This window comes from Ovis canadensis, chromosome 6, assembly GCF_042477335.2.
Source record: "Ovis canadensis isolate MfBH-ARS-UI-01 breed Bighorn chromosome 6, ARS-UI_OviCan_v2, whole genome shotgun sequence".
Lineage (NCBI taxonomy): Eukaryota > Metazoa > Chordata > Mammalia > Artiodactyla > Bovidae > Ovis > Ovis canadensis.
In genome coordinates, this window is record NC_091250.1 from 38033967 (window position 1) to 38054888 (window position 20922).

At 34.7% G+C, this 20922-nt stretch overlaps 1 protein-coding gene across 9 annotated transcripts in view; it reads left to right on the forward strand.

Moving 5' to 3' along the window:
• Positions 1-20922, forward strand: part of UBE2D3 (ubiquitin conjugating enzyme E2 D3) — a 66218-nt gene that overhangs the window by 43134 nt on the left and 2162 nt on the right. For all 9 annotated transcript variants that reach the window (XM_069593598.1, XM_069593602.1, XM_069593601.1 and 6 more), the window contains 5 exons: positions 10880-10943; positions 11032-11063; positions 16788-16865; positions 17773-17878; positions 20142-20235. In XM_069593598.1, the coding sequence (XP_069449699.1) occupies positions 10880-10943; positions 11032-11063; positions 16788-16865; positions 17773-17878; positions 20142-20235 (374 nt within the window). The remainder of the gene's footprint in view (positions 1-10879; positions 10944-11031; positions 11064-16787; positions 16866-17772; positions 17879-20141; positions 20236-20922) is intronic.

Genomic DNA, 20922 nt, shown 5'->3' on the forward strand with positions numbered 1-20922 from the left:
CCTGAAAAGCTCATGCTTTGAGTGTTTGCAATGTGTCGGGACTGTTTGAAGCACTTGTATTAAGTCATTTAATTTTAAGACAGTCCAAGGAAGTAGGTATAATTGTTACCTCCATTTTTGAGATTAGTAAACCTGAGGCACAGAGAGATTTTAAAAATCCACCTAGGGTCATAGCACAGCAAAGTTAAGATTAGAACCTAGGCTGTTGGACTCCAAAGTGTGTGCTCTTAACCACTACATTTTCATGTTATCTTTTTAGGGGGTTGGTATTCAAAAAGGTTTCTTTTGCATGTATCTTTTTGCTAATAGCTAGGTTTTAGCATCTACTGTGTATTAAACACTGTTTCTAAGCCCTTTATGAGTATCTACTCATTTTATTCTCACAACAACATGAGATGGATGCTCTTACATTCCATTTTACATATCAGGAAATGGGCATGGAGTAAGTTACTTGTCTTATGCTCAGATGGCTAGGAAGGGACTGAAATTCAAACTAGTCTGCTTCAAGAATTCAGACTTCTAAACTCATTGTGAACTCCTACTTTGAACAATTTCAATTCCTAAATTTAATTTTGCTTCCTGAAATAACTGCTCCTCTCCTCACTGAACGTGTAGATAATTGGAATTTAACTTTATCTTTAGGTTATAGCTAATTCTTGAGTTTAGATCTGAACTAATACAAGTTTTGGAAGTAGAAGTGAATTTCTTTTTTGGTTAGTATCTTCAAGGACTAAGGGAACTACTATGCAGGTTGCTGACTAATCACTAGGGGAATCATAAACTGGTTTCCATTGAATGTACAGGCTGTATACGCCATGTGTCAAGGCTTGTCTATAACCAGCTAAGTTTGCAGGGCATTCGTTGAGAGAAATGCCGATCATAAAATTACCTGTTTTTATTTTACTTGTTTGAATAAGGTTAGCTGATACTTGCTTTGGTTTCATCATTATCCTCTGCAGTGTTAATTCTGATAGTTAAAAGGGAAGTTGAATACTCTTGCTTTAGCTCTGGGGAAAAGCATCACTGGCTTATCTCTATCATATTGTATGTTAACTCGTGGGTTCAGGTGTCCTTTGATACCTCAATTCTTGAGGATTTTCCAAAGCATTTCACTATAATCTATTTATTAAAGAAGACAGATACCAGATTCCTAGAACTGAGGTTGTTAATCAAATCCTAAATTAGGTTTTGCATTCTATTACATACTATGTATGTGGATTTTGACATGGGTTACATTTATGTATTAGAATGTTAAAAACAGTTTTTAGAGAGTATAAGTACACGAGGTCTTAGCAGACTTACTGAATCATGAATCATTTCTCTGGGATCAGGCATAATTTTGAAATGTCCCCTAGGTGACTCTAAAGCCGCCTCTGGTTAAGAGCCTCAGATATAAACAGGGGAATGTGTGTGTTTTCGGTCATGTGTCTTTGTGACCCCATGGACGATAGCCCACCAGGCGGCTCTGTCTGGATTTTCCAGGCAAGAATACTGGAGTGGATTGACATTTCCTTTTCCAGAGGATCTTCCCGACCCAAGGTTCAAACCCATGGCTCTGGTGTCCCTGCATTGGCAGGCAGATTCTTTACCACTGCACCACCTGGGAAGCCCTAAGACATAAGAAAGAATCATTTAATCTTACTGAGTTCTTAATGTTTGGCACAGTAGTCTAGTCCCAGGGGACAAAATACAGGTAAACCTGTTATTACCTGTGGGACTCTCTGTTCTGAGGGAAGGAAGCAAGCATATAAATAACATATATTGATATTTGTCACCCTGTATAACTTAAGTTACTATAAATCAACAAACATTTAAGATAAGGGGAATTGTTATTTAAATGTCTGATTTATCCATTATTAAAGCTAGATTTGTCTAAATATCTTTCTCCACTATATTTTGTTATTGTTTTAAGAGTGTGTTTTTTCATTTATAACTACTTTAGTCCCCCCTTTCAGAGACAAGCTAGTATTGACAAAATTAAATTAATTTTATTTCACTGGAAATTTTGTGCTCTTAATCTAGTTTTGCTATCCAGTTGTATAGTGTAACTAAGAATGGATGTGTTTAGGGAGTTTGTTATTTGCCAGTCTATGTTACATGAGGTTTGGTCTCAAAATGATACCCTTGGCCCTGTTATGTGGGGAGGGTAAAAGTTCAAAGAAGTATTTTATACTTGCTCAAACATCTGATTTTTATCTCCAACTATACTTTGAACATAATGTGTCATTTAGAGACCTCCAACCAGCTTTGTTTAAATTTGTTGTTTTTAACCTTTGGATCTCCTTGTTTTTTACCACTCCTTGGTTACTTGTTCATGCAATACTTCACATTAATTCTAGTCTTGTTATAGTTTCATGGCTAATATATAACTGAATGTTTTCAACTAGTGGACTGTTGTTAATTTTGTCTTCCCTATCTTTAAAATGCCTTATTTGCTTTCTTAGTTCAAAGCTTAGAAACTAGATTTGGTTCTGTGTCTTCACCCCCATTTAGAGATAATGCTTAGAAAAGAATAGCTTTGAGTAATCTTAAGTGAGTTACTTTAATGGCGATTGAAAGAAAGAAAATTAAAGTATTATTCACTCAAGCCATACTTTGTACTTTGTCTGAATGAATAAGCATACTTGTCTCATAACTAAACAGGAAGTTAATTTCTTGTCAGTGATGTAATGAGACATGTATGCAGCACTTATCTCTTAATCCTTAAAGTAAAAGAAACTTTCAGAATTTCTCAGAAGTTACAAATCCCAAACTAAACTGACTGTTAAAGGGGCTATTCCTTCCATATATGAAATTGTTCAGACCTCAAAATCTTTTTGCCAAACTTCCTTATTTTGAAATCACTTCCAGTAGCCATGCATTTCTGAGGTATTTGTTTTTCTTCCTTACTGTTTGTTTCTACGTATGGTATTTAAATTTCACAACATTGAAGTTTAAAATTTTTTTGTTTACTTCATAGCAGACTTGATGTTTATAAGAATTAGAGCAATTCTTGTCTTACTAGTTGGGCAATTAATACTGCATGTTGACCTTTATCATTGGTCTGAGGATATACCTTTATATTTGCTAGATTGTAAAGCCTCTTTGAGGGTGACTCTTATCTCAAAATTTCTTAAGGCACTTATTTTTTTTCTTCCTACATCATGCCCTCATCTTACCCATCTCCTAGGGTAATATTTTATGTTGGTCAGTATAGGTTTAAGAGGCAAGGTCTGTCTTTATTGTGTGGATTCCCATGGTCATACAAATCTTCAAGTGAAAGTTTTGAAAGAAATTGGCTCTTAAATAAAATACAAGAAATAGCTTATACTAAGGGAATGAACTTTAAGTTTTCCCCCAAATTGATGATACAAAATGTGTCTGTGCTACTTTAGTCATTATGACTTTGATGCAAAATGGATGGCAGAGATTGGAATAACATGATTGTGGAATTTGGTGGTAATTATTATACTTAATATCATAATTATTGTACTTGACCTTAACCACAGTAGTCATCTGAGTTAAATTTGCCAAGTCCTTGAGAGAATGATGGAACTAGACAAACTAGAAGAGGTTATTTAGGAAGTTACACCTCAACAGCAGAATTGATTAAATAGGAACTTTGTTTTTGTAAATGTTGGCTTTGGTTATGTTGCTTTAATGAATAAGTAGTAGTGGTCATTAAAAGAATGTTTAGCAGAATGCATAAATAATAGTTATTGGAGGTTTTGGATCTTACTAGTAACTCATCCACCCATATGTCTGCTCTGTCATTTTATTATTCATAATTTATTTTTTCAATTTATAAGCTAGAGACACAAAAAGCAAATATTTAGCATTATGTTTAGACTTCTGCTCTTAGCCAGTATCTGTCATCTTTCTCATGTTTTACCTCTAATAGTCAGTTGTCAAAAATATTGTGTCCCGTGATGATAGAAGCAAAGATCTTTCTCAAAATAAACTGTAGGCTTTTGAGTCCCACATAAAGAATGGTCAAACTCATTACTGTTCACTCACTGGCTTAAGCTATACCTGTTGGTTGGCTTTTAGAGAAAATTCTTTTTTTTTTTTTTTTTAATGGGTCTATTTAGGCTTTTAAGGGGAAGGAGAAGCATATTCTCCCAGTGGGAGAAGGCCTGGATTCTCACACTGCCAGGTGTTCAGGAGGTCTCAGGAGAAGCAATTCAGAGAAATGATATTCAAAGAAGATTTCCCCACAAGAGCACATCATGGCAAAGAAGTGTCTAACTTTTTTTTTTTTTTTAATGGACAATACAGCTTTCAGCATCGTGCCCTAGTTATATTAGGGGCTTCCCAGGTGGCATAGTGGTAAAGAATCTGCCTGCCGATGCAGGAGATGCATGAGATGCCAGTTCGATTCCTGGGTCGGGAAGATCCCCTGGAGTAGGAGATGGCAACCCACTCCAGTTTTCTTGCCTGGAAAATTCCACAGACAGGAGCCTGACAGGCTGCGGTCTATGGGGTCTCAGAGTTGAAGGCAGCTGAGTACACACATGTAAGCACACGTAGTTAATATGTTGTTCATCCATCTTAGTGTCCTTTCAAGGTGAATGGAGCCTTTAGCTAGTGTGTGCCAAACTCCCCTGCCCTCAATTTTCTATTTCAGTGGTCTTGATAGTTGGTAAAGAACCCACCTAAGTAATGCTTTTCTCTATGATTGGGAGTTATGGTCAGAGTGCGAAGACGTTGTTGGTTCTATATATGAGCTGTTCTTTCTGATTCTTGCCACTGTTCCTCTTAAACTACTAAGAAGCGAAGAGCTGACAATTGAAGTTGTTCAAATAATTTTATAAATTGTTTTTGTCTCTAAAGCCTGTGAAACCTTTAGTTTCTTAAGTCATTTTATAAGGTGAACAAAGACAAAATAGCTTTTGAAAATTCTTTGAATAGATGCTACACTGGAAACTGATCTCAAATCTAATATAGTTTTTGCAGTGCCACAATAGTTTTCTTACTTGATTTTAAAGTCCACATAACTTGAAAAATGGGTTACCTAGGCTCAGTCTGAGTATAGTGAGATACAAACCGACGATGAATAAGGAGAAACAAGACAACACCAATTTTCTGTGTCATGTTTAATTTTTGGCATTTATTCCTTGAGTAAAATGAAGAGTTGGGTTGGTGAGATTGAAATTTTTGTCTCCAGTTTGCAAAATACCGTGTCAAAGTCGTTAACGTAAATACATCTTTTGGTGAAGGACACTTGAGAAAGTAGCCTTAAATGTATCTCTGGTCCTATTTTTTAGGTTGTCTAGTAGATAACAGTACTTTGCTCTCCAACCAGTCCTGAAGCTCAACATCCCTTACATTTGATTTGATTCAGTCTTTCCTTCCCCCTCTTAAAGGGGCACTAATGTAGAATGGATAGAAGACCTATTTCCATAAGATTGTAAAGGTAAAGTGATCAGTGTGTTAAGATAATTTTCGTCCCTGGTGACTTAAGTTTTTGTTCCTAAGGTAGTTATCTATTCATCTATCCTGTGTAGCAGGAATTCCTACAGTATGGTGGATGAGGATGGTCTTTGATATCCCGTAAGTTAAGGGAAAGTTATTGTGTGGGCATCTGTATTAGGGATAGAGGGTCAGCAGTTCATCAGATTATTAGAATTCCTTGTCTTTGTCACAAATAGTGTCATGTACATAGCTAGGAGTGTATGAAAATGTGAAGAAACGAGAGAAACCAAATTTAGGATGGTCAAAAAAATTTACAATAGCCTTGTTCACTTGTCAGGGAAAGGGAAGGTTATGTGGGGAGTACATAAAAGATCTGCAACACTTAAAATCTGAAAGAGTATGGTAAAAGGATCTAGAAAGTCAGTCGTTTCTAGTATACTATCGCTAGTACATCAAAAAATTCAACCATTTGTCTTGCTCAGAAAGTGGTCAATGGCTTCCCATTGCCTGTGGAATAGTCTTTGCCATAGTATTCAAGACTCCAAAGATCCAGCCCTGATAAACCTTTCTAGCCATACCTGCTACCTGTACCCCATTGTATGTCTGGTATACCAAACTACAAGAGTTTTTTAACATCCTGTTTTCTTTCACTCCCCTGGATTTTAATTTCTCTATCTTGAACGCTTATCCCTCTATCAAGACCGAGCTCAATGTCACTGGTTTAAACTCAGGCAAGGTTAGTGATAACCGTTTCAAAATTCACAAAGCAGTTGAATGCCTTTTAAGTATTCAGATTGTTTGAAACGTAATTTTTAATTTTTTTATGTTATGTCTGCTTTCTATTAATCTATTGGGGGAAGGCATTCATGGTCTATCTTGTTATTTTCAGATGTAATATGCTTGACACCAAAAAGGCAATCTCCATATAAATAAATAAATGCTTTGGTGAAATGTGCTAATATTACGCTTTTCATTTTAGAAATAGATTTCACTTAAGCTTCTGTCACTGAAAGTTTAGCTGTTTACTAGATAAGACACATGATTTCTTCCTGGTTCTCTAGTTTGGTTTTTCAACTTTGCTTCATTTATGTTTCTTATACATGTTACAGCCAGATTAAAGCAGTACATTGTCTTTTCGTGGGATAAACGTGTATAATAGTAGTAGAGCCCAGGTAGCACTCTGCTTTAAGATGGTTATCTCTATTTTTTTGTCCCCCTACTTATTGGATTTGTTAGGAGAAAACTGGAGTAGTTAACAATCAAAGCAGTAACTGTAGGAATTAGAGCAAGCTACAGCCTTAGGAACTGAAATTGCGTATTTGTATGCCAAGTTAGTTTTTTTTTAATCTCGGCTGCCCAATGTGGCCTCTTTTTCTTCGGATTCATCATGTAATTTCAGGGCTTGTGCTTGCCAATAGCTCTGGGTCACATCCCCACAGCTCCTGATTAGAGAAGGAAGGAAATGACCTTTCCAGTTTTTAGCTTCAATTTGAAAAATCTATGGTAGGATCAGGTTCTAGCTTGCGTTATTTCCAACTCTGAGCTAACCACTGAAGCTGAAGGTACGAAATTCTATGATTATCCTTTCTGAATAGTTGGTTAATGGTAACTAACAATCACCCAACACTACAATCATACGTTTAGAGTAAGAGAAAAACATTTCCAGAAAGGGAAGGTGGTTTGAGCATCTGACAAAATGCTGCATAGAAAGAGCATCTGACTTCTTAAGCTTTTCTCATGTTTTTTCACTGCTCAGATATTTTTATGTTTTAATGTCATGAGAATTATTTGGTATCTTTGAAGTAAGTCATTGTATTTATGTGAAAGGTATTTTGATCCTTAAAGTTAGGATGTTACTTTAAAGTAGATTTTGATACATAAGTTAATTGGCCAAATAATAGATGTTTGAGTATTAAGAGGTGTCTTAGTTACGGAGAACTTGGAAAATAAGGCATTTACAAATTATCTGAGGGGAAGACTATCCTGAAATTATGGGAGTGAAGAGCTGAAATTCAGTGCTAACTTTTCCTGAAATTGTTTATTCACTCTAAAGGAGTGAATACTAACATATAAAGGCTTGGTGATTCAAAGATGTCCCTGTGTAGGAAAACTGTTTCAAAATATCTTCTTAGGCTTTTTTCATAAAATGTGCAACTTTTAACAAGATATAGATATATTCCAGGTCAGCTGTAGATCCCTGACCTTTATTATGAAGTGGTTTTTAGCATCACTTCAGTAATGTGTTTAACTACATAAAAGTACATGATTTGGGGTAGATCTGTGTAAGAAACTAATGTTAGTAATATTTGAGCTCAAATGCATACTAGACATTTTTAGATAGAACTGCATGAAATTGCAGTTTCTGTAGTTCAGAAAAGGTCAAGTATTAACAATTTCGTGCGATTCAACCTGGGCTTCCCAGGTGGCACTAGCAGTAAAGAATCTGACTACCAGTGCAAGAGGCATAAGAAACCGTGGGTTCGATCCTCTGGGTCGAGAAGATCCCCTGGAGAAGGAAATGGCAGCTCACTCCAGTATCTTTCCTGGAGAATCCCCGTGGACAGTGGAGCCTGGCAGGCTACAGTTCATGGGTCACAAAGAATCAGACACAACTGAAGTGACTTAGCACACACGCACACAGTCTGGTAAAATGGTTTCTTTAAAACCCCATCCACAAATAGTCCCTGAATTGTTGACCAGTTATTAGTAATGTATATTGTAGCATGAGCCAGACAGTTGCTAGATGATTATGTTATAGACAACTAAGCATAATCACACAGGCAAAAGATTTAAATGAGCTAAGGCTGTAATAATGTAGACTATTTATAAAGCAGATTTATTTTGTTTAATAAATGAGTTGAGCACCTATCCAAGAAATCTTGCCTTCCAGATGGGTAGTCTGCTTGCTAAGTACCTAATACGTTAAATACCAGATAGTGTGCTAGAGTACTTTATCTCATTCATCCCTTCAAAACTTCTGTAAAATAGGCATTTCTATTTTAGAGTGAGGAAATAACGCTAGGACATAGTGGGTCTAAATTGGATTAAAAGTGAGACTCCACTGTGATCATGTTGAGAGAGGAACATAATCCTTGTCCTTATTTCATGTTGCTATGTTTGAGCATTTGAGTTGTATGCACAAGTTTGTATTTGGTTTTAGTAGCATATTTGTGTTAATTTATTGTCATATAGGAAAGCAGTGAGGGTGGTTCAGAATAGGTACATTTTTAACCTTAAAATAGACTTTTTTGGACACTTATGTTCTTTAAGAGGAAATCAAACTGCATAAGTTTCTGATTTATCTTTTTTTCGTTTAACCAGTTAAAAGAACTTGTTACAGAAGTTTGAGACATGGAAAAAAATTCTCTTCATATCACAGACTATACTCGATTCTTAACTACAGTGCTTAATGGGAGTTACAGCAAATGCTTTATGGGAGTTAATCTGGCCTATGACAGAGTCATCTGGATAGTTGATTAGTTCAAGTTGCCAGCATTATTTACTTTTCTCAAAAAAACTATGATTCACTTCTAAGCTAAAGGGGAGTGTGTGCGCGTGTACTCGGCTGTGTCTGACTCTTCGACCAGTTGACTGTATAGCCCACTAGGCTCCTCTTTCCATGCTTAGTTTCACTTGTGGGTTTTTTTGTTTTGTCTTGTTTTAGCTATTGAGCTTCTGTGGTTCCTACCCTTCAGAATCAAAGTGTTTAGAGTTAATTTTCTCAAATTGGTTGAACATACGAAGTAAATTTACATAGGCAACCGTAGAGGTCTGATCTGAACTTCTCGTCCATCATCTTAAAATTGACTCCTGGCATTCCTTGGCTGTCTGATAAACTTAAAAGTAGTTGTAGTTTAAGTTTCAGAAGCAGATTGGCAAAGTGTGTGTCAAGGGACTTTTTTGTATAACATAATAGATGTACAGCACAATAATTTGACATGTACAGTGCAAAATGTCACTCCTAAAGACAATTCTGTATTGATACTTTTTTTTTAAACTGGAGTGAATCTAAACTCACATTTCTAAACAGTTGACTGTTTTCTGAAATGCATTATTTTGACCATGTAGTAAAGGCAAATATGTCTCGTTATCTTCTTAAAATGTACTCCCTGCCTTTTTCTTTGAAGTCCATTATTGTTTCATGTGTTCAGTCACTAAGTCGTGTCCTACTCCTTGTGACCCCACAGACTGTAGCTTGCCAGGCTTCTCTGTGCATGGAATTTCTCAGGCAGGAATACTGAAGTGAGTTGCCATTTTTCCTCCTCCAGGGGATCTTACAGGGTCTATAAATCCCTGTGCTGTAGAAATTTACATACTGGTGTATAGAGATAAGACTGTATCATAAATTTTTAAAAAACTTGTAAAGAAGCAGCTTTGTTTTCTTACAAGATTATCCGTATGGGTTATATACAAGTCACAGAAGGGCCAGATACACTTTGGAAATTAAGGTCAAATGGAATTGTGGGAACTCTGTTTTGCTATGTGCAAACCACTTTTCTACCTAGAAAGATGGATTGTTCCAGAGTTACACTCAATGTTGAGTGAAAGACAAGGTGTTGAGTATAGGGATAAGGAGATCAAACCAAAAAGGATACTTACCTAGCCCTATGAGAGATTTTAAGGAGAAAATGAGATCATTGGGTAGTGTGGTTCAGAAAGAACAGTATTTAAGAAAGTAGATAGTGGTTAAGATAGAACCTGTGAGATGGTCTGAAAGTTCAGCAATAATGTGAATGTTGAAAACGGCCCTAAGTTTTTAACCTAGGGAAGTATCGGATTACAACATTTTCATTTTGTAGGACAGCTTTTGTTCATATACAGGCACACCTTGAAGAAAAAAGATTTGGTTCCAGATGACTAAAATAAATCGAATATCACAATAAAGCAAGTCACACATTTTTTATTTTTGGTTTCCATTGCACATAGTTATGTTTACTGTAGTCTGTTAAGTGTATAGTAAGCATTATGTCTTTAAAAATGTACTGTATTACTGAAAAACACTAATCATCTGAACCTTGAGCAAGTTGTAATCTTTTTTTTTTTAACTGACAGAGGGTTTGAAATAGTGCAAGAAATTATCAAAATATGGTTCAAAGACAGAAAATGAGCAAGTGCTTTTAGAAAAAGGGCCCAGATAGCCACAAACCTTCAGTTTGTTAAAAAAACAAAGCACCCTCCCAACCCCCACGCAGTATCCATGACATGCAACAAAACAAGGTATGCCTGTGATGAAAATTCATATCTGTGTGTGTGTGCTTTCGTGAACCCTTAGCCAAGATGATTGTTCTGGTATGCGTCCATAAAATAACTATGCCTAGTGTGTCCCAGGAACTGGACTAGGGTGGGTTATGTTTTCTTTTCTTACGGAATGTATTGTTGATGTAAATTGTGATTATATGTCCCTTAAAGAATGGTGTGAAAATAACAAAGCAGATGACTCTTTCTGTTATGGTCTTATGACCCAGTATTTTCTATCTTGGTTTAGGAACTTAGTGATTTGGCCCGTGACCCTCCAGCACAATGTTCTGCAGGTCCAGTTGGGGATGATAGTAAGTAATTTTCAAGTTGATTTTTATCATTAGTTTCAAAAAAGCTTGTGTATTTTTAGACAATAACAAGAGTATTTTCTTTTTCTAGTGTTTCATTGGCAAGCCACAATTATGGGACCTGTAAGTACTGATAATTAAAAGCAAAGATTTAATTAAAAACACAGCATTAATCTAGTTTGTAATTTTTAACGTAACTCTTTATAGCTTTATTTCATTACATTGTAATTCTATTTAGGATATGCCATAATTGTATTGCTTTTGAAAGAAACTAGTCATTTGTTAAGTACAGTATTCCCTGGGTTCTATGTTTAGCATTTCTGTGACCTGTCAAATATCTCTTCTAATTTTCCCTCATAGCAGTGTAAAGTATTGTCACAGAGCTTCCTGATTTACAGAGCCAGTTTTTTGACCATATCATGGTGTTACTCACTCTGAATGTGTAACTGCCTAAAATCTAGCTTAATTGTATTATTTTGATATTTTTAGTTTTTCTAGAACTTTAGTTTCATATAAAATTTGAATATTTTTAGGTAGAAAGTGATATTTTGAATACAGCAAAATTCCTTTCTATCCTGGGTAGATAAGAAACTGTATTGCTGGATAATTGAATATTCAGAATTATGGATACCATCTAAGAATTTCACAGAATTAGAGCGCAGTAAAACATCTTGGGGTAAGACTGTATCTTGCACAATACTTAACGTTTTTTTAACTTGGAAGGCACGTGAGGATTTCTGTTCTGAGTTGTGTGTTTGTTACTGAATTTTCTGCTTTCTTACCCCTTTTGGTATTTTAATTTCAATAGAAATGGCAATAATGTACTAGGTGTGATAATAGTAGTGCATAATTATAAAAGAGGAAATACCCTTGAAAAGTTAGCCAGAGGGCGGGTTGGATTAGCACATGTTTATTTAACAGTTCTGATTATAAATAAGATGGAAGGGGATATTTTTAATAGTTTAAAGTATGTGTGGATTATCCTAATGAAAACTACAGAGTCAGGATTGTTTCCAGTTACCTCCAGGTATATTTTTACTGTTTTAAGTGCTTGCTTTTGTCTAATGGGTGACAAAACTGTGATCTGCCACTGCTCTTTGCTTCCCACCCCCGTTAAATATACATATTTATTTGACTCATGGCTGACCCAGTTTGACAGTGTTTATTTTTTATCCACACCTCATGACTTGTGGGATTTTATGATTTCCTCAGCTAGGGATTGAACCTGTGCCTCACTGCAGTGCAAGTACTGTGTCTTACCACTGAACAACCAGAGAATTCCTGACCCACACAATGTTTTAAAAGTTGACAGTCTTTGCATAAAAACCTCCTGACTAGGCTTAGGATGGACTAGCAACTGCTTCCTTTTTTTCAGATGAGATGTGTGTATCTGCCAACAGTTTCTACCAAGTCCACTTCAGCACTTAAATTTGCAACTTGTAGAATTTTTCCATTATAGATCACCAGTTTTCAAAGCACAGGATTCAATACAATGCCTTGCCATATCTGAACCAAGTAAAACTCATCTTTGATTCAGAGGTGCTTTAAGATACTCTCATGAAAATGAGTTGTCAGTACTAATAAAGCATGAAAGAATTGGTAGTCAGGACTTGTGATTGGATGGTGTGTGTAATAAACCAGTTGTTTTAAACCAGTGTTAACGTTTTTCTGCTTGACTTATGAAACTGCTTTTTTATTATTCCCTTCCAAAAGTTCATTTTTAATAAATCAAAGTGAAGCATAATTGAGCTCAATAGTAGTCTTCCATAGAATAGGAGATTGCTTATCCTGAAAAAATTTTTGGCTGTTTAATTTGCTTTTATTTTCAGGACACATTTTTTATTTATTTCATATATGTATTTCAGATTATAGCTATTCTTTGCTAATTTTTTTTCCAGCAACCTGTTAATATAAAGGATAGCGATTTTCTTCTTTCAAAAACAAATATTTTATTTTCAGAACTCTACCCCTGATTAACAAGAGCAAAAATTATATTTATACCATAATAGCATAGTTCTGCTTTAGTAACATTAGCCTTTTAGATTTACTGGTTTTCTACAGAAGTTAATTCTCATTGTTGGACAATTTCAGGAATGAGTCAAAAGTTATAAAAACTCACCCAAAATGCAGATCTTAATTGTGCTTCATAAGTAAGCACCTAAGTTTCAATGTCAGCTTGTACATGGTTAACAATTACCCTTACTATTAAGTATATCAATGAAACAAACCATGTTGCTTTGACTTTTGACTGCATCTTTGTGACAAAACATCACAGTTTGATTAGATAATTTTATTTTGTTATTAGAGTTACTGTTGGATTTTGGTGGATTATAGTAAGGAAGTGCTCTTGATGATTGAGCAAAAATGCATGATTCTTAAAACCTGTATGCTACCTTATTCTTTCTGAAGACAAGATACTTTAGATCAGATATGCTGATAAAAAATAAAGCTTTGAAAGAATTGGCAGACCATTGCTAGTTACGTGGTGTTTAAATTTTGTTGGTTATTTTGTACTAAGGGAAATTTCTGTAACAAATTGGTGCAGCGAGAAGAAGCTTAATTTCCTTACCTATTTCTGATATTTCTGTGCTTGCTTTTTAAAATTGGAAATGGAGCTGTTACAAGGAATTTTGAAATTATTTTGAGAACCACACTAACTTCCATTCCACCTAATCTAAGATAAATAGCTATTCACATACTGTGTATGTGAATAATGTAATTTTTGGCAGCCTGAGCAGAATCAGCTACAAAAACTATCTGAAGTAAAATATTTGGTCCATATGAAATGTTCTATTGTCATACAGGGGTGAATTTTTCAGTTTATGTTGACTATTACTACGTTTTCCTGGCAAAGGCTAATAGTACATGAAAACTCACCTTTAGTACCTTACTCTTTAAGGAGCTGTATAGTGTAAGAGGAAAATTAAATGTTAAATTTTTGTTTAATAATAACTATACAGAGCAAGGTATTTTAAAAGGGCAGCCAGCAGTTTGGACTCAAGGGAGGACTGTATTATTTAAATTTTAAAAAACATTTAAGCCTAAGATGGACCGTACAGTATAGGTAGGATCCTGTGGGTAAGGGAGAATATTCCAAGTGTAGGGGAAAGAAATATGAGAAAAAGGAAATGTGAAGCATTATTTACTGAGCAGTAAGAAATGTATTCTGGAGAGGAGGTGAAAGATGATACTAGATTGTTGGAAACCAGATCATTAAAGCATAGGAATTTGAGCTTCAGTCTTGGCAAGCTGTGTTTGATTTCAAGCTGGAGTTAACTTTTATCTTGAAAAGACCAGTTCAGCATTAGGGTGAGGCATAAATTGGAGGGGAAAACCAGAGTGAAGGCAGGAATACCAGTAGTAAGCCATTTCCATAATATAGATAAAAGTTAGTAAGATTTTGAGCTAAAGCAGTGGATACAAAGGAGAGGAATCCAGTTTAGAAGACTTATTAAGGATTTTTGAGATTTGGTGTCTACTATGAGTAAGATGGGAAAGAATCAATGATGAGATCCTAGTTTGTGGCTTGACTATTGTGGTTTCAGTTTTTGAGACATCCGAGTAGAACATATTCAATAAGCATTTGAATATATGTCTTAGAAGGAATAACTACACTAAAGATAGATCCTAGAATTACCAAAATAAGTGTGGGACAGGAGATAGAAGCAGAATATCATAGTTGCCTTAGGGGAAGAGTACAGACAGACACTGAGGGAGGAGCAGTTTGGAGTTTGGACTAATTGTAGCAAAATTAGGGTAGAATGTTTCTAAAGAAGAGATCTGTTATGAATTCTTCATTTCTAAGATTGGCTTGGTTTGTCTATCAAAGTATTCCTTTTTGTTTTTCTTGGTATATTTATTTGATTTATGGTAAATTCAAATGTAGAGCCTTAGTTTTTAGGTGACATATTTTGATTACCTTTAGATCATGTGTTGTTTTTACCAGTTTCTCCTCTTTGCTGGAGTTTTGGTGTTAATTTGTAACATTGAAATATTTTCATTCTATAAGGTTTTTTTTTCTTGAACAAGTGAGATGAAATTTGATTTTGACTAAATCTATTGTTAGACTGCCTTTAAGAAGCAGTCAGATGTAGAGCTTGATTGTATGAAACTTGGAATGAAAGCTTAAGCAGAATTTTTGAAATTAAAGCTTAATGAAAACATGTTTTCATTAAAACAGTTTACCCTTAAATTGTTAACTGTACTCGGTAAAAACATATCTTCCATGAGCCTATTTTATAAAAGTGTAAACTATTTGAAGCATCTATTTCCAATTAATAGTCATTATTTAACAATGATATGTAAATTTAATAAATTTGGGTCACATTCTTGTGTCTGATTTGTCTGTACTTAGCAGATGCTATTTTGCAGTCTTAATTTTCTTGAATTAGAGTTTTGTAGGCATTATGAAGCAGAGGGACTTGGAAGTAGGAAAGACATTTAAATAGTAGCTCTCCCATTAAATCGTATGTATCTTTTAACTTGATCATCAGTATACTGACCATTCTCCTTTAAATCCCAGGTATATACCCTTTTTCATTTCTTCATAATAGCTATAAAATTTCACTATATGTCTACCAGACTGTAGATTTAGCAAGATGAGAAATTATTCTGTGTCCCTTTCACTACCTAGTAAGTAGAATGGAGTTAGTAATTAATGTTTAATAGTTTTACAGAGGGGTGGGATTAAATGAGCTGTACTACAGTGTCAGCCCTGTGAAGGTTATTTGCCTCGAATAAGAAGTGGGCATAGTACGATACAAGGTTCATGATAGCACTGTATACATCCTCACTCAAATGGAGAGGAATGGGTATTGACAATAATTCAGTTACTGCAGATTTTCAAACATTTCCAGGTTGACTGCATATCCAGAGGCAATTATGCAATTCCATTTTTTTAAAAAAACTCTTTGACCTTAAAATCCTTGACTACATCACCTTTTCATTCTTTGGTATGTTTAAGTCCTATTTCATTTACTCATGAAATGGCAACAGTTGCATCTTTTTCTTGGTATTGGTTAAATTAAATGTGGAATACTAGTAAGTTTCTCCCAAATGTTACTTCATACTAATGTTATATGCTATTTATTTACTGAGGAGTTTTTCATACTCAAATTACAGTGAGCAAAACATTTAAGGAGAAAAAGTACTGCAAGTACTGCTGTAGCTTGAAATTTTGTATCTTCTGTTTCAAGTGTGCAAAGCAAACATCCCAGCTTTTCCAAATCTAGTAGTTTTATGTATTGACTTACTATAAAGAATTTTGTGGTGTAATTTTGAAGAAAAAGCTGTCATGGTTTTATTAAATGAGAATTTTGAGGGGCCAATTGGGAACTAAACTTCTTAGAAACTTCTTTGTTTCTATTCTACTTCCCCTATTGAAGGGAGTTATGTTTACCTACAAGGGATAAATTTCTGGTTTGCCAGTGACCAGAATAGCCTGTTAAGGTACAAAGTTGTTTGTGTATATATGACTGTCATTAGAAGAAATGCTCAACAAACAGATATAAGCTTTATTTTCAGATGATAATTAGATGCATTATTATGTAGACTTCATTCTTACCTGTACTTGATGAGAACTAGGATCTCGAACCTTGTGTTTCTGAATAGTTTCTCTAAAATTCTTTGACTGCATGTAAAATAGGATCTAAATTATGATTCCTTATTCTATAGTAAATATTATGGTTTTTCACTAATAAGAACTTTATCATGGAATAATTTAGACTATTTTTGTGTAAATAGGTAATTTTGCTTCATATTAGAGAAATGCTTAGCAAATAAATGTTGACATGAATTATTTAGCAGTCATTTTAAATAGCAGAGTTAAGCATATTTTTCTTTTCACAGAATGACAGCCCATATCAAGGCGGTGTATTCTTTTTGACAATTCATTTTCCTACAGACTACCCCTTCAAACCACCTAAGGCAAGTATTCCCTGCCACCCCCAAGTCTGTGAGTAAAGATTTGTATTTTATTCAGAAGAATAGAACATTCCTAGACATTAGGGTTCTGCATAAGTTAAGGCTAAACTACTGTGAGTGTATAATGAATAAGAATAATTGGGGCTTGAATGTATATACTGAATTAAATCACTGATGTTGAATGCTGACTGTTAGCCTTAGTTAAAAGAAGAGCTAAACCTGGATTTGAACTTTGTAACTGGAGTTAAGAATTGCCTTATCCTTTACGTTGCAAGGCTCAACTATACCATGTGGAAGCATTTTTCTCACTTTATTGTGCGTATACAGATTTGGATCAGTAACTCTAGTGTCTTAAATACTAGCGTTCCAAACACTAACCTTCATTGTGCGTTTTCACACGTTGCTAAAAAATATACCATTATTTGTGTTGGGATTTAAGACTACAGTATATTTTGGCCTTTAAATGAAAATACTTTTATGATATTCAAATGCGTGTTTTATGTACAGTTGGAAATGGAGATTCTAATACATGCTTTTGTACCTTGATGCCTTAAATGAGCTAATCTGTATGCTTTGGTCTACCTCAGAAAGTTTCTAATTTGTTAGTGAATCCTAAATTCCCTTCAAGTTGCTCCTTTGATACTCATGCTATGGTAGGGCCAAAGTTTACCTTCAGAACAACCCACCATATCACTGATAATAAAATTTTTGCCACATGGTTATATTTTCCATTTTAATTAAAAAGAAGCCCCTGAAGGATCTTGGTCAGAATATAGATATTTTTATGTGTATAACTTTAGCTATTAGATTTTTAAAATTTTTAACTATTTTAAGTGTAGCTATAGTTTTTTGCCAAAGTTTACAATGCTTGTTTTTATTTGGGAAAAATAAAGTTGTTTTTTTATTTTAGGTTGCATTTACAACAAGAATTTATCATCCAAATATTAACAGTAATGGCAGCATTTGTCTCGATATTCTAAGATCACAGTGGTCTCCTGCTTTAACTATTTCTAAAGGTAAAATACTAGCGGCTTTGATTTTTCTAATAGTTAAAGGAGTTTCATTTTTGAGCTGACTTACCTAAGTATTTTTATAATGCCAGCTTTTTGATAAAGATGGGAAAAGGAACAAGAAGTTACATCCTTTTTGCTCTTAGCAGTATTGATTAAAGATTTTGTGGGAAGAAGTTAACATTCAGATGGAGGGGGGCAGTATTTGCAAATATCAATAGCAGCATTTAATAGCTTTCTTAGTATATTTTTCAATCCCAAGCCACTTGTACATCTCACTCATTTGTTGCCATTTAGCAAAAATGGTATACCTAAAGTTAAAAGAGCTTTTGAACTTGAGGTTTCTTATGGGAAAATTCTGATTTCATTTTCCTGTGTTTCTTATTTTTTAGATAAAAAATCTTTTTAAGAAACCTTTAGTTAAGTTTTCATGTATCATGGTAGGTTGTTTCCTATCTAATAATAGTCTAAAATGCATAGTCTTGGGAAAGGTCTCTAGATAAATTCTGCTCTTCTACTTTAAAAGCGATCTGTTGTGTGGCATTTTTAATAGGTTGTCTAGTTTCCACATTGATGTTCCAGATGGAATATCTCTCCATCTCTTTGAAACAACTCTGGTGGCTTTTATGTCACTTTTACCCCACAAATAAAAATCACCTACCACACAGCTACTTAATGAGAAGGAAGTCTGCCTTTTAGTGATATTCAGTTTTTGATGCTGGCCTATTAGCATTCCTTAGTACACAAAATGAGTTTTTAATGTTGCTAATTATGACTGAATTTCAGATATTTGAGGATAGCAGCTAACTTGAAGCATTCTCATTTTTTGGCTGAATACTTAATGTAGCATTCCCCAGATTATTTCCTGAAATAGTTAGTAGTGTTTTACAAGAAGTTTTATATTTAGAAGTGTGGTAAATGCAAAGTGAAACAGGTTTTGTTTGTTCATTCGTTTGTTAAGTCAGGACATCAAGCCTTTTGTGTCCTTGTACAGTGCATTTGAATCTCTCTGAAGGGACTGTCTAGCATTCCCAGAATTTTTTTTGATTAATCAGAAACACTTTTGTGTGGGGAGTGGGGACAATTTGGGTAAATGCTGCTGTCGTTCTTTTAGGTGCAGCATTGTTTTAGGCCCATTTTTTACCCCCCTGGATACATTCAAGTTTCTTTTCAGGTCTTTTCTTTTCTCTTAACACCAGGCACCTGGTATGAAGAAGACTTTAATACTATTTTCCAGGTTTGTTTGGTTTTACCATCATTGGGAATGCACTGCAATACTGAACACTGTTTCTGTAAATGCAGATTTAGTTTTATTTCTGATCCTGCACTTGAGTTTAAAGTTCTATTTTCTATGATAATGTTTTTTTTTTTTCATGGTATTGCTATTATCTTCAAGGATTGTCATAACCACATTAAGCTTTTATGTCGTAAACTTTTTATAAAACTTTGCACAGTGGCACATAATTCGTATTCACAATGAATTAGATACCTATTCCTAATGATGCTTTACATCTTTTAAGTTAATGTTTTGAATAGGTCAGCGTGAGAGCTGTAGCTGAAGAACTACTCAGTAGTAGATCTTGGTGGGGTTTGTTTGTTTTTGTTTTTTTTTTTTTTTTTTTAATTTAACCAGAATTCTTGGATATGGTCTCTACCTTATAAATTCTGGGAGATAAAACCTGTAGTCATTGGGGCAGTTGGGTGTTTTTGTGAAACTCCCCCGAGAGTAGGACAGAAAATGGATTATTTTATCAAGCTAAACAGCTAAGTATATATTGCATAGCTGTACTCTTATTCAAAGTCCCCACCCCCACCTCCCTCCAGCCATTACCAAGAAACTCCACTTGACTATTTCAGAAGGTTCATAGAGAGAAGTCCTTGGTGGTCCAGTGGTTAGGACTCCACACTTCACTGTAGAGGATACAGGTTCGGTCCCTGGTCAGGAGTTCCCGCATTCAACATGGCATAGCAAAAGAAGAAGTAATATAAATTAATACGGTAGCATTTCACTATCTCAGAACTTCTGAATTTGGCAGATTTTTGTATCTAGTCAGTAAACTAGCTAACAAATACCTATTTTTAGGATCTCTTAACTACCAGGAGCTTGTCTTGTATGAATCAAAATCTCTGTAAAGCTTTGTCTTATGGAAATTAAGATAGAAACTAATCCTCTTTTGAGGATTGAGGTTTATATTATAATACTTGTTTTTAAATACTTTTATTCAACCAAATTCCCAGTTGTGGGTAACAGACATTTGTTTTCTTCCAGTTCTTTTATCCATTTGTTCACTGCTATGTGATCCAAACCCAGATGACCCCCTAGTGCCAGAGATTGCACGGATCTATAAAACAGACAGAGATAAGTAAGTATGTAGTAATTTGAGAAAACAACATAAAAAGTGGCTTTTCTTAATGAGTTAGTATTATATACTTTGCTGTAAGTTGTGGCATGATGCCAAGGAGACTTGATGCTTATTTCCGGTAAGATGGTAGTTGAAATGTGCAGAAGCTAGTTACTTAAATGTGATTGGCTTTTTGTTGTTGTTGTTTTTTAATTTACTAGGTTATGTTTTCTTTTTCTAACATGTTCAGCAGTTTGTCACTTTTAAGTTTGAGGAAGAAAGGTATTTTTTCTTGACCCCAATCACATTTAAAACAAGAGAAAAATATTGGTACTGTTGTAAAAATTTGGTCTAAATATTTTATATATTGAATTCTTTATGTACAACTTTACCATTATAATTTCCTTATGTTATAATTAACGCTCAGTATACTTGTTCAATTAGGTACAATAGGTTAGCAAGAGAGTGGACAGAGAAATACGCTATGTTGTAGGGTAAGAGGATCTGCACAATATGGTGCGCTTATTCATGGTACTGCCAGCACATGAGTGCTGCATGCGTTAAGGCACTGTATTAACTAACAAAGGTAACTGATGTGGCAGTTTCTGAAAACTGTACACTTAACTGCTTGATCTCTTGTTTAGCGTGAAAGTATACCCAGCAGTCATTATTGCTTGAGAGTATTTTTGCATGGCAAAACAGAGTTTA